The sequence below is a fragment of the Acinonyx jubatus genome, chromosome B4 (genome assembly GCF_027475565.1).
Source record: "Acinonyx jubatus isolate Ajub_Pintada_27869175 chromosome B4, VMU_Ajub_asm_v1.0, whole genome shotgun sequence".
NCBI classification, from domain to species: Eukaryota; Metazoa; Chordata; class Mammalia; order Carnivora; family Felidae; genus Acinonyx; species Acinonyx jubatus.
Window position 1 is genome coordinate 131,682,273 of NC_069387.1, and position 12,684 is coordinate 131,694,956.

General features: G+C 39.3%; 1 protein-coding gene and 1 pseudogene across 1 annotated transcript; both read left to right on the forward strand.

The window, feature by feature from the left end:
• On the forward strand, positions 1-1,856 carry LOC106979890 (60S ribosomal protein L14-like; annotated as a pseudogene).
• Positions 1,857-10,468: 8,612 nt separating this feature from the next.
• Positions 10,469-10,803, forward strand: LOC106979912 (60S ribosomal protein L37a-like). The gene has a single exon (XM_015077879.3). The coding sequence runs from the start codon at positions 10,497-10,499 to the stop codon at positions 10,770-10,772; it is 276 nt and encodes a 91-aa protein (XP_014933365.1). The 5' UTR covers positions 10,469-10,496; the 3' UTR covers positions 10,773-10,803.
• Positions 10,804-12,684: the final 1,881 nt, after the last annotated feature.

The following is a 12,684-nucleotide window of genomic DNA, read 5'->3' on the forward strand; positions in this document are numbered from 1 at the left end:
ATGAGGCAACATTTCTACCAAAACAAGGTTGGGGAATGCTGAAAAGTCCAAAACTGTGAACACCATATATGTCTTGAGAAATGCAGTTACGTGCTCAGCTCGTAATGAGATAGACTGATGAGCTCCTTGAAGGCAGAGATAATACCTTATTCAGTGCAGTCTGTAGTTTAAAATGGTGCTGGCATTTTCTTTTAATCAATCTTATTATTTTGAGATCACTGTAAATTCCATCTGCAGTTATAAGAAATAATACAAAGAGATCCAATGTGCCATTTACTCAGTTTTCCCCAATGCGCCTTTACTCAGTTTTCCCCAATGCTAAGATCTTGCAAAACTATAGTACAATATCACAACGAAGATCTTGACATCGATGTGGCCCAGACACCCAAATATGTCCATCACTGCAAGGATCCCTCGTGTTGCCCTTTTATAGCTACACCCATTTTTCTCCCACCTCCTTTCCTCCTTAACTCCTGGCAAGCAGAAATCTGTTCTCCATTTCTATAATTTTGTCATCTCAAGAATATTAAATAAATAGAATCATACAGTAACTCTTGTGTGATTTTTTTTAATTTTTTAAGCTTATTTATTTATTTTGAGAGAAATAAAGAGAGAAGGATGGGCTGAGAGAGACGGAGAGAGAGAGAATCCCAAGCAGGCCCTGCACTGTCAGCTCTGAGCCTGATGCAGGGCTTGAACTCATGAACCATAAGGTCATAACCTGAGCTGAAATCAAGAGTCAGGTGCTTAACTGACTGAACCACCCAGGTTTTTTTAATTCAGCATAATTATCTGCAAATTCAGCCACTTGGGTATATCGATAGCCCATTCCTTTTTATTACTGAGTGGTATAGATATACCACAGTTTAACCATTTACCCATTGGAGGACATCTGCACGTTTCCAGTTTGGGGCTGTTATAAATAAAGCTGCTAAAACCCATGTATGGATTTTATGTAAACAGCAGTCTTCATATCTCTGGGATAAATGCCCAGGAACTCAATCACTGTAGTTGCGTGTGTACGTTTTAAAGATACTGCCACTTCTCACTGAACTCTGCCAGTGTGGTGTTCAGGCATCTCACGGAGGTTGGCCCAGTAGCCTACGTTTACTCTGGGCCCCGTGCCAGGAAGCTGGTCATGATTGTAGGTGTTATTGATCAGAACAGGGCTTTGGTTGATGGACCTTGCACTCAGGTAAGGAGACAGGCTATGCCTTTCAAATGCATGCAGCTCCCTGACTTCATCATCGAGTTCCCTCACAGTGCCCTCCGTAAGTATGTCTGACAAGCCTGGCAGAAGGCAGATATCAATACAAAACGGGCAGCCACAAGACGGACCAAGAAGATTGAAGCCAGAGAAAGGAAAGCCAAGATGACAGATTTTGATCGTTATGAAGTCATGAAGGCAAAGAAAATGAGGAACGGAATAATCAAGCTTGAAGTTAGGAAGCTACAAAAAGCAGCTCTCCTGAAAGCTTCTCCCAAAAAAGGAGCTGCTGCAAAGATTCCAGAAAAAAAAAAAAAAAAAAAAAAAAAAAAGATGGCCGCTGCAGGCAAGAAGGCTCCCGTCCAGAAGCTTCCTGCCCGGAAAGCTGCAAGTCCAGAAGGCGGTGCCTCCAAAGGCTCAGAAGGATCAGAAAACTCCAGCCCAGAAAGCACCTGCTCCGGAGGCATCTGGCAAGAAATTCTAAAAGCATGAGAGGCTATTATAAATAAGTAATAAATTTTCTTTTGGACAAAAAAATTGAATAAAAATACTACCAAAGTGTTTTGCAGGGTACTGTACCATTGTTCATTCCTACCTGCAGTGTATGAGTGATCTAGTTTCTCTGCATTCCTGCCAACATTTCATGTTGTCACAGTTTTTAATTTTAGCCATTCTGATAGGTGTATAGTGATAACTCATTGTGGATTTAATTGGCATTTATCTATTGGGTAATGACGTTGAATATCTCTTCATGTGCTTATTTGCCATCTGTATGTCCTCTTTGGTGAAATATTTCTTTGTTGGGGCACCTGGGTGTTTCAGTCAATGTAAGCGTCTGACTCTTGCTTTCGGATTCAGGTCATGATCTCATAGTTTGTGAGATTAAGCCCCACGTCGGGCTCTGTGCTGACAGTGCAGGGCCTGCTTGGGATTCTCTTTCTCTCCCTCTGCCCTCCCCCACTTGCAATCTCTCTCTTTCAAAATAAACAAACATTCAAAAAATACACATATCTCTTCGTGTCTTTTGCCTATTTTCCAATTGGATTGTTTGGTTCTTAGTTTTAAGAGTTCCTTCTATGTTTTGTTGGATATGTGGTTTGCAAATACTTTTTCCCACTCTGTAGTTTGTCTTTTCATCCTCTTAACAACATCTTTTATGGAGCAAAAGTTTGTAATTCTGATGAAGTCCCATTTATCAATTGTTCCCTTTATGGATCATGCTTTGGTGTCAAACATAAGAACTGGCCCTAAACCCCGCACATTTTCTCCTATGTTTTATTCTAAAAGTTGTACAGTTTTATGTCTTACATCTAAGTTCATGATACAGGTTAACTTTTGTGTAAGGTGTGAGAATGGTTCAAATGGTTGCTTGTTTTGTTTTGTCTATGAATGTCCATTTGCTCCAGCACTGTTTATTGAAAATGCTCTTTCTTCCATTAAATTGCTTCTGTGCCTTTGTCAGCATTTAGTTGGGTATGTTTGAGCGGGTCTTTTCCCAGGTTCTCTGTTCAGTCCATTAATCTCTGTGTCTGTCCCTCCACCACTACCACAGAGTCTTGATTACTGTAGGTCTATGATGAGTCTTGAAAGCAAAAAAAGTGACTCCACTGTACTTCTCCATCTCAAAAGTGTTTTAGCTATTCTAGTTCCTTTGTCTTTCCATGTAAATTTTGTTTATTTATTTATTTATTTATTTATTTATTTATTATTTTTAAATAGGCTCCATGCCCAATGTGGGGATTAAACTCCCCACCTTGAGATCAACAGTCCAATGCTCTACTGACTGAGAAACCCAGGAACCCCTCCATATAAATTTTAGAATAATTTTATGGTAACTACAAAAAACCTGCTAGGGCTTTTATAGGAATTGTGTTAAGCTGTATATCAATTTGATGAAAATAGACATCTTTTCTATGTTGAACCTCCCAATCCATGAATATGTTTTATCTCTCCATTTATTAAAAAAAAAAAAAACTTAAAAAGATTTTCTCTCATCAGTGTTGTGTCATTTTTTTCTTTCTTTCTTTTTTCTTTGAGAGAAAGAGAGAGAGTGGGGGAGAGGGACAGAGGGAGAAAAAGAGAGAGAGAGAATCCTAGGCAGGCTCCGTGCTGAGCCTGGAGCCCAATGCAGGGCTCAGTCCCATGACCCTAGGATCATAACCTGAGCTGAAATCAAGAGCCAGACACTCAAGTGACCGAGCCAACCAGGTGCCCAGTGTTGTATCATTTTAGTCTTACAAGTCCTATACATGTTTTGTTAGATTTATATCTAATTATTTAATTTTCTTGATGATTATAAATAGCATATTATTTTAAATTTCTATGGCCACATGTTCATAGCTAGTAGACACAAAACAATTACTTTTTGTATGTTTAACTTGTATCCTGTGACCTTGCTATTCTTACAAAAGTAGTTCTAAGTGTTTTTTTTTTAAGATTCTTTTAGATTTTCTAAATATGTTATCTAAAAATGGGATGGTTTTATTTCTTTGTTTTCATTCTGTATGGCTGTATGCCTTTTACTGCCTTTTTTACTGCCTTATTACACTGGCTGCAAGTTCCAGGGTTATACTCAATAAGAGTGATAAAAGAAGTCATCCTTGCCTTGTTTCCAATTTTAAGAGGAAAGCATTCAGAATTTTGCTAACATTAAGTATAATGTTAGCTGTAGGTTTTTGATAGAAGCTTTTTATCAAGTTCAGAAAGTTCTCTATTCCTACTTTTCTGAGAGTTTTTATCATAAATGGGTGTTGAATTTTGTCAAATGTTTTCCTGTATCTATTGATATGACTGTGTGATTTTTCTTCTTGAGCCCAATAATATGGCAGAATCCACTGATTGATTTTTTTTAAGTTTATTATATTGAGAGAGATAGAGACAGAGAACCAGTGGGGGGTGCACAGAGAGAGAGAGAGAGAGGGACAGAAGAGTTGAAGCAGGCTCTGTACTGACAGCAGAGAGCCTGATGGGGGCTCCAACTCATGAACCATGAGATCATAACCTGAGCCAAAGTCGGACACTTAACCGACTGAGCTACCCTAGGTGCCCCTGATTGATTTTTTTTTTAATATTTATTTTTGAGGGGGGTGGGAGAGGCAGAGAGAGAGAGGGAAAGAGAGAATCCCAAGCAGGCTCCACACTGTCAGCACAGAGCCGGGTTCAGGGCTTTGTCTCATGAACCAGACATCATGACCCAAATCAAATCAAGAGTTGGACGCTTAACTGACTGAGTCACCCAGGAGCCCCATCCATTGATTGATTTTTAAATATTGAACCAGACTTGCATCCCCGGAATAAACGCCACTTGGGCATGGTGAGTAATACTTTTTTATATATTGCTAGATTCTATTTGCTAATATTTTATTAAGAATTTTTGTGTCTGTATTCATGAGAGTTATGGGTCTGCAGTTTTCTTTGTTTATATTGCCTTTGTCTGCTTTTGTTATTAGGATAAAACTGACTTTAGAAAATGAATTGGAAAGTGTTCTTCTATTTTCTGGAAGAGATTGTGTAGAACTGGCTTTAATTCTTCTTTACTCACGTGGAGAATTCTCCAGTGAAACCATCTGAACCTGGATATTTCTCTTTTGGAAGCTTTAAAATTATACATTAAATTGCCTTATTGGTTATACGGATATTCAAACTATCTATTTTACATTGGATAAGTTGTAGTAATTTGTGTTTTTGGAGGAAGTGATCTATTTTGTCTAAGTTGTTAAGTTTGTGTAGAGTCTGTGGTATTGCCCTATGATCCTTTCATGTAGTATATGTAGTGATATCTCCTGTTTCATTCCTGACATTGGTAATTTGTATCTTCTCCCTTTTATCTTTGTCAGTCTTGCCAGAAGCATGTCAATTTTAATCTTTTCAAAGGATCAGTTTTTTGTTTAATCGATTTTCTGTTTTCAATTTCATTGATTTCTGCTTGTATCTTTATTATTTCTTTCATTCTGCTTGCTTTGTTGTTTGGTTTTTTTTCCCCCCTAGGTTCTCAAAGTGGGAACTTAGGTCATTCTTTTCCTCTTTTCTAAAGCATACATACAGGAGGCGCCTGGGTGGCTCAGTCAGTTAAGTATCCGACTTCCGCTCAGGTCGTGATCACCTGGTTCACGAGTTTGAGCCCTGCATTAGGTCCTGTGCTGACAGCTCAGAGCCTGGAGCTTGCTTCAGATTCTGTGTCACCCTCTCTCTGCCCCTCCCCCACTCACACTCCGTCTTTCTCAAAAATAAGCAGTAAAAATTTTTAAAAGATAATAAACTGTACATTTAGTGCTAAAATTTTCCCTTTCGGCCCTGATTTAGGGTCCTACAAATTTTGATTGATATGTTGTTTTCATTTTCTTTCAGTTCAACATTATTTTTTTATTTCCCTTAAGATTTCATCTTTCACCTATAGATTATTTAGAAAAGTGCTGTTTAGGGGCATCTGGATGGCTCAGTCAGTTGAGCATCTGACTTCAGCTCAGGTCATGAACTGGCAGTTTGTGAGTTCAAGCCCTGCATCGGGCTCTGTGCTGACAGCTTGAAGCCTGGAGTCTGCTTCAGATTCTGTGTCTCCCTCTCTCTCTGTTCCTTCCCCACTCTCACCGTCTCTCTCTCTTTCTCTCAAAAATAAAGATTAAAAAAATAATAGAAATGTGCTGTTTAGTGTCAAGGTGTTTGGAGAATTTCCTGTTATCTTTCTGTTATTGACTTCTAGTTTGATTTCATTTTGGTTGGAGAAAACACTGAGATTTCAATTCTTTAAAATTTTTTTAAATGTTCATTTATTTTTGAGAGAGACAGAGAAGGAGACAGAGAGAGAGAAAACAAGTGGAAGAGGGGCAGAGAGAGCGGGGAAGAGAGGATCCAAAGTGGGCTCTGCACTGACCAAAGAGAGCCTGATTCGGGGCTTGAACTCACAAACTGTGAGATCATGACCTGAGCCAAAGTCAAGAGTCAGACACTTAACCAGCTGAGCCACCCAGGTGCCTCACCCACGGCCCTTTTAAAAGAATATGTATGCTGCTGTTATTGCATGGAATGTTTGTGTTATTTTTATTTATTTTTTTTTTAAGTAAGCTCCATGCCCAACATGGCACTTGAACTCATGACCTTGAGATCAAGAATCACATGCTCCACTGACTTAGCCAGCAAAGTACCCCTGGATGGAATGTCTTTAAAATGTTGATTAGTTAGCTAACTTGACAAATTATATATATGAATAAAAATAAATAAAATGTTGATTAGATCCTGTTGGTTGACAATATTGTTGAGTTCTTCTATACTCTTGCTGATTTTCTGCCTAGTTGTTCTACCCATTGTTGTGAGAGAGGTGTTGAAATCTCCAACTGTGATGGTACATTTGTTGATTTCTATTTCCAGGTCTATCAGCTTTTGCTTCACATGCTTTGCAGCACATTTTTTGGTGCATAAACATTTGGGATTGCTATGTCTTCTTGGAGGATTCACTTTTTTAGCATTATGTAACATTCCCCTCTCTGGTAATTTTCTTTACTCCAAAGTCTACTTTAGGGGTGCCAGGGTGGCTCAGTGGGTTGAGTGTCTGACTTTGGCCCAGGTCATGATCTCACTTCTCGTGGGTTCAAACCCCACATCAGGCTCTGCTCTGACAGCTCGGAGCTTGGAGCCTGCTTTGGATTCTGTCTCTGTCTCTCTGCCTCTCCCCTGCTCACACTCTCTCTCTCTCTTAAATATAAAATAAAACATTAAAAAAAATCAAAGTCTACTTTATCTAATATTAATATATCCTGCTTTCCTTTGATTAATGTTTGCAAAACTTTTTCCATCCTTTACTTGGACCCTGCTTATATCATTTGAAGTGAGTATATTGTAGACAGCATATACTAAGCTATGTTTTAAAATCCACTCTGCAAACTCTCTTAATTGATATTCTCAGATCATTTACACTTAATGTAATTATTGACATGGTAAGAATTCTATTGTTTTATTTTTTGTTTTCTGTTTGTTCTGGTTTTCATTACTGTTTTCGTTTTCCTGCCTTCCTATGGATTACTTAAACATTTTTTAGAATTCCATTTTTATGTATCTATACTGTTTTTGAGTGTATCTCTTTGTATATTTTTAAGTGGTTATTCTAAGTCTTACATCATGTATACATAACTTATGACAGCCCACTGATGTCATCATTTTACCAATTCGAGTGAAGTACAGATACCTTACCTCCCTCTATGTCCATTTACTCTTCCCATTTTATAATATAATTTTCTTTTTCTTTTTTTTTTCTTTTCTTTTTTCTTTTCTTTCCTTTTCTTTTCTTTTTTTTTTTTTTTTTTTTTTTTTTTTTTTTTTTTTTTTTTTTTTAGGCTTCATGCCCAGTGCAGAGCCCAGAGCGGGGCTTAAATTCATGACCCTGAGATCAGGACCTGAGCTGAGATCAAGAGTCAGACACTTAATGGGGCACCTGGGTGGCTCAGTTGGTTAAGTCTCCAACTTTGGCTCAGGTCATGATCTTGCAGTCTATGAGTTTGAGCCCTGCTTTGGGCTCTGTGCTGACAGCTCAGAGCCTGGAGCCTGCTTCGGATTCTGTGTCTCCCTCTCTCTCCGCCCCTCCCCCTCTTTCACTCTGTCTCTGTCTCTCTCAAAAATGAATAAACACTAAAATAAATATAAAAAATAAATAAAGAGTCAGACACTTAACTGACTGAGCTACCCAGGCACCCCATATAATTTTCTTAAATATTTTATCCACATATATTTAGAACCACAAAAGACTATATTTCAAAAATATTTTTTAAGTTTTATTAAATCCAGTTGACTTTTTAGGTGAGCTGCATGCCCATTATGGGGCTTAAACTCACGACCCTGAGATCAAGAGTGGCACATTCTACCAACTGAGCCAGCCACACACCCCACAAGACTATAGCTTTTACTCAAACTGTCAAGCATGATTTAGAAAGCTTAAGAAAAGCCTATTGTATTTACTCCTGTTTTGCTTACTGTGTTCTTCCTTCTTCCTAATGGTCCCAGGTTCCTTGTTTTATTGTTTCCTTTCTGTTTAGAGAACTTCCTCTATCCATTTTTTTTAAGCAGGTCTATAGTGACAAACTCTCTAGTTTTCCTTCATCTTAGAATGTCTTGATTGTCCTTCATTGCTGAAGGATATTTTCATTGGGTATAGGATTCTGTGTTGACAGTTGTTATTTTTCCCCCTGTAATTCAAGCTATATTGCTATTTCTTTCCGAACTCCATGGTTTCTGATGAAGAACATGCTGTCATTCAAATTATTTTTCCTCAATAGGCAAGTTGTTATTTTCTCTGGCTGATTTCAAGATTTTTTGTTTTTAGTTTACAGAAGTTAAATTGTGATATTTCTTAGCATGAATTTCTTTGGGTTTATCCTGTTTAAGGTTTACTCACTTTCTTGAATCTATAGGCTTTTATGTTTCTTGCCAAATAGGAGAAGTATTCAGCCATTATTTCACCAATTACTTTTTAAGCCTGGCTCTCTTTGTCCTTTCTTCTGATGACACAAACATTAAGTCTTTTGAGATAGTCCCACAGGTCTCTGAGGCTCTGGAGGGTTTTGTTTATTTGGTTTTGGTTTTTGTGGGCTTTTTGTTTTTGTTTTGATTTTCAGACCATTTTCTTTTCTCTTGTTTAGATTAGGTAATTTCCATTGTGCTATCTTCCAGTTCAGTGATTATTTTTCCCATCATTTTCATTCTGTTGTTGAACCCATCCACTGAGATATTTATTTCAGTTATTACATTTTTCTGTTGAAAACTTTCCATTTGGGTCTTCTTTTTTTTTGTTTTGTTTTCTGTTAAGTCTATCTTCCCACTTGTTTAAAGCTTGTAATTGCTTGCTGAAAACTTTTTATCATTGTTGATTTTAAATCTTTGTCAGAGAATTCTAACACCTCTATCATCTTGGTGTTGGTGTCTATTGATAGCCTTTTCATTCACTTTGAGATCTCGCAGTTCTTGGTAAGTTGAGTGATTTTTCAACTGAAACTGGACATCTTTCTATTACGAGACTCTGGATTTTATTTAAACTTTCTACTCTAATTGGCTTTTTTTGACATCAGTGCAGCAGGGGAGGATGGAGGTAGAAGTCCAGTTTCCCCACTTAGTTCCCCTTAACACCCAGGGGTGGGGGTGGGAGCTCCCTACATGGTCTCCACTGACACTGCAGTGAGGGCACCTTCATCATTATGGAGTGATGGTGAAAGTCCTGACTCTCCACTAGACTCCTCCAACACCAGCCCAGCAGGGAGAGAGAGGAGGGTTGCCTCAATACTTGGGTTGGAGTGGATGTCCAGACCTTGTCATGGTCCTGTCTTACACAACAGGGTTAAGGGAACTCATTATCAGCCAGAAGGGAGGAATGTTCCAACTCCTTAATTGACCTACACCACACTAGCATAGGTGTTGGGGCACCTGGTTAAAAACCTGCAAGCTGTACAGACCAGCTGCCCATTCAACTTTGCTGGCATAGGTGGGAATGGGCCACATTTTTTCTGTGTTGTTTGAATGGAGTAAATCAGTTATTGTCTAAAAGTTTTCTCTTTGCTAGTGAAAACAGCCTTGTTTCTTCTCTGTTTTTAAATTTTTTTTTAAATATTTATTCATTTTTGAGAGAGAGAGAGAGAGAGGCAGAGCATAAGCAGGGGAGGGGCAGAGACAGGGGGAGACACAGAATCTGAAGCAGGCTCCAGGCTCCGAGCTGTCAGCACAGAGCCTGATGCAGGACTCAAACCCATGAACCACGAGACCATGACCTGAGTGGAAGTTGGACACATAACCGACTGAGCCACCCAGGCGCCCCTCTTTCTTTCTTATTTGTCTGTACTCACTGTTATTTCTGGTTGCCAGATTCTTCAGCTCCAAGTATGGGATAGAGGAGGTAAGAAGAAAACCCAGGGAACCTCCCTACCATGTCATTCCTCAAGTTCTGAGGTCCCTAATTGGTCTGCCTTCTTCTTTCCATCTCTTGGAGTCTTATTATTTAAACAAACAAACAAACAAACAATGTGTGTGTGTGTGTGTGTGTGTGTGTGTGTGTGTGTATAAAATATCCTGGGGGCTCCTGGGTGGCTCAAGCAGTTAATCATCTGACTCTTGATATCGGCTCAGGTCATGATCTCATGGTTCTTGGGATGAACCCCAGCATGGGGCTCTGTGCTGACAGTGCAGAGACTGCTTGGGATTCTCTCTCTCCCTATCTCTCTGCCCCTCCTCCACTTGCTCATGCATGCTCTCTCACACTCTCTCTCTCACACAAACTAAACAAATAAACATTAACATTTTTTTTCCATAGGGCGACATGGCTAAACGCACCAAGAAGGTCAGAACTGTCGGTAAATACTGGACGCATTATGGTGCCTCCCTCAGGAAAATGGTGAAGAAGACTCAAATAAGCCAGCACGCCAAGTACACTTGCTCCTTCTGTGGCAAAACCAAGATGAAAAGACAAGCTGTGGGGATCTGGCATTGCGGTTCCTGCATGAAAACCATAGCGGGTGGTGTCTCTTCCTACAACACCACTTCTGTCACAGTACAGTTAGCCATCAGAGGACTGGAGGAGTTGAAAGACCAGTAGAAGCGCCACCATTTGAAACATTGCTAGCCTATGATAAATGGGTTAATTTATACAAATTTTTTTTCATAAAACAAAATAAATAAAAAATATATCCTGTTCAGGGATTTCAACTGTACGTAAGTGAGAAAAATAGGGAAAAGCATGTCTACTCCATCTTCCCAGAAGTGGAAGCCCTGCCTAGCGCTTTTTAAAAGTGCACATCCGACCATGTGAGTCACTGGTTAAATTCTTTCAATGGCTTCCCATCACTAAGGATAAGGACCAAAACCCTTTGCACAGGTCTACTGAACAATCCTGCATGACCTGGCCCCTATCAGTGGTAAATGTTTAATAACCAAATTGGGGAGTAGGAAACCCTGATATGCAGCATTTGCCCATTTCCATGGTGTAAATACTACTATTATGGCCAATTTCAAGCTACTAACGTGAAATTGCTAAATACAGAATTGGGAAGATGTGAACAATGGACTCTTGCACATTACAGACCCATTTTTATCACTCTCTTTGTCACCATGTCACCGTCTCTATGTCACTGTTAGTCCCTTCTCCTAATTTAAACCATCCAACAACTTCCCAGAACATCTGCAAATAAGATCCCTACCTGTGATCTGGCCTCTCTCTCTGCCCGTCTGTCTGACATCTCTTACCACACTCTCCTTGCTTGATAAGCTTCAAATTTGTTCTCTCAACACATGCTGACCCTACCCACACTGTATTGTTACCAATAAACAAAACAACAACAACAAATCCCCTCTCTTGGTGAGGACACACAACAATAAATCCAATGAGTTAGTAAATGTACCTTTTTTTTTTATGAAGAAAACATATTAAATGAATGGATAACAGATCATGCAGGATCTTTTAGGCCCTTGTAAGGACTTCAGCTGAAATGTCACTCCTCATAGAGGCCTTTCCTAATCACCCAATTTAATGTTGTCTCCGTTTCCCCTCAATTTCATGACCTTGTTTTCTCTCCTTAATAGCATTTCCTGGGTTTTTTTTTTAAATGTATTTACCTGTGTATTATTTTCCTACTAGAAATTTGTTTGACTCCTTCATCACCATGTCTCTCCCATTTATAAAAGAACCTTGTACATACTCAATGAATTCGTTTAATGAAGGATAAATATGCCCTTAATACCTTAATTTACTATGGGTTTATCATATTCCGCAGGGGCCTTTGAGAACACAATAAATTAGATGATAGAAATCTCAACATGGAATTATCACTCTAACAAAACCTGGGCTAAGAAAAACTTTGTAGGGTTCCTATAATGTTTTAAGGTCTCACACAATTTTTCTCTTTCCGAGTCTGGCTAAAGCTATGGTTTTCACAGATTTGTTGTTCCTGTTTATGACTAAGACAAGGAAACAAATCACAGTCCTTCCGGTTTGGCAATGCAGTCAACACATTTTATTACCTTCCAATTTTCTTTTAAGAGAAAATGTGAGATTTCAAATAAGCCAATACAAGATTTAAGAGGGATCTAGCGGAGTCGTACCTCTGGATGGTTAGAGATTCTAAAAGGAGGGGCTGGGTCTAGAAATGGGAAGGTGACTTAAAGTACAGGTGCTTTGGCTATAAAGGAAGGTCCCGTAAGAATAAATGGTCAAATGCCTCACACACACACACACACACACTTCAAGATGTACAGCGACTGCAGTTGTGACTACAGAGCAAGAAGCCGAAAGAGGACCGAAAACAGGGAGAAAAGTCCCCATTGTTAGATGACCAACTGAGGAATGGGAGAGATGTGCTCAAGTGTGTGAAGCTGAAACCGTGTACTTGAATCAAAGGCCATTCTAGCACGGACTGGCGTTTCGGGCAGGCTGGAGATGGCATCTCCCAGGCTCCTAAGCCTCCTCCGCCTTTTTCGGGTGGGCAGGTTAAGGCAGGGCTGGAGAATGCCTG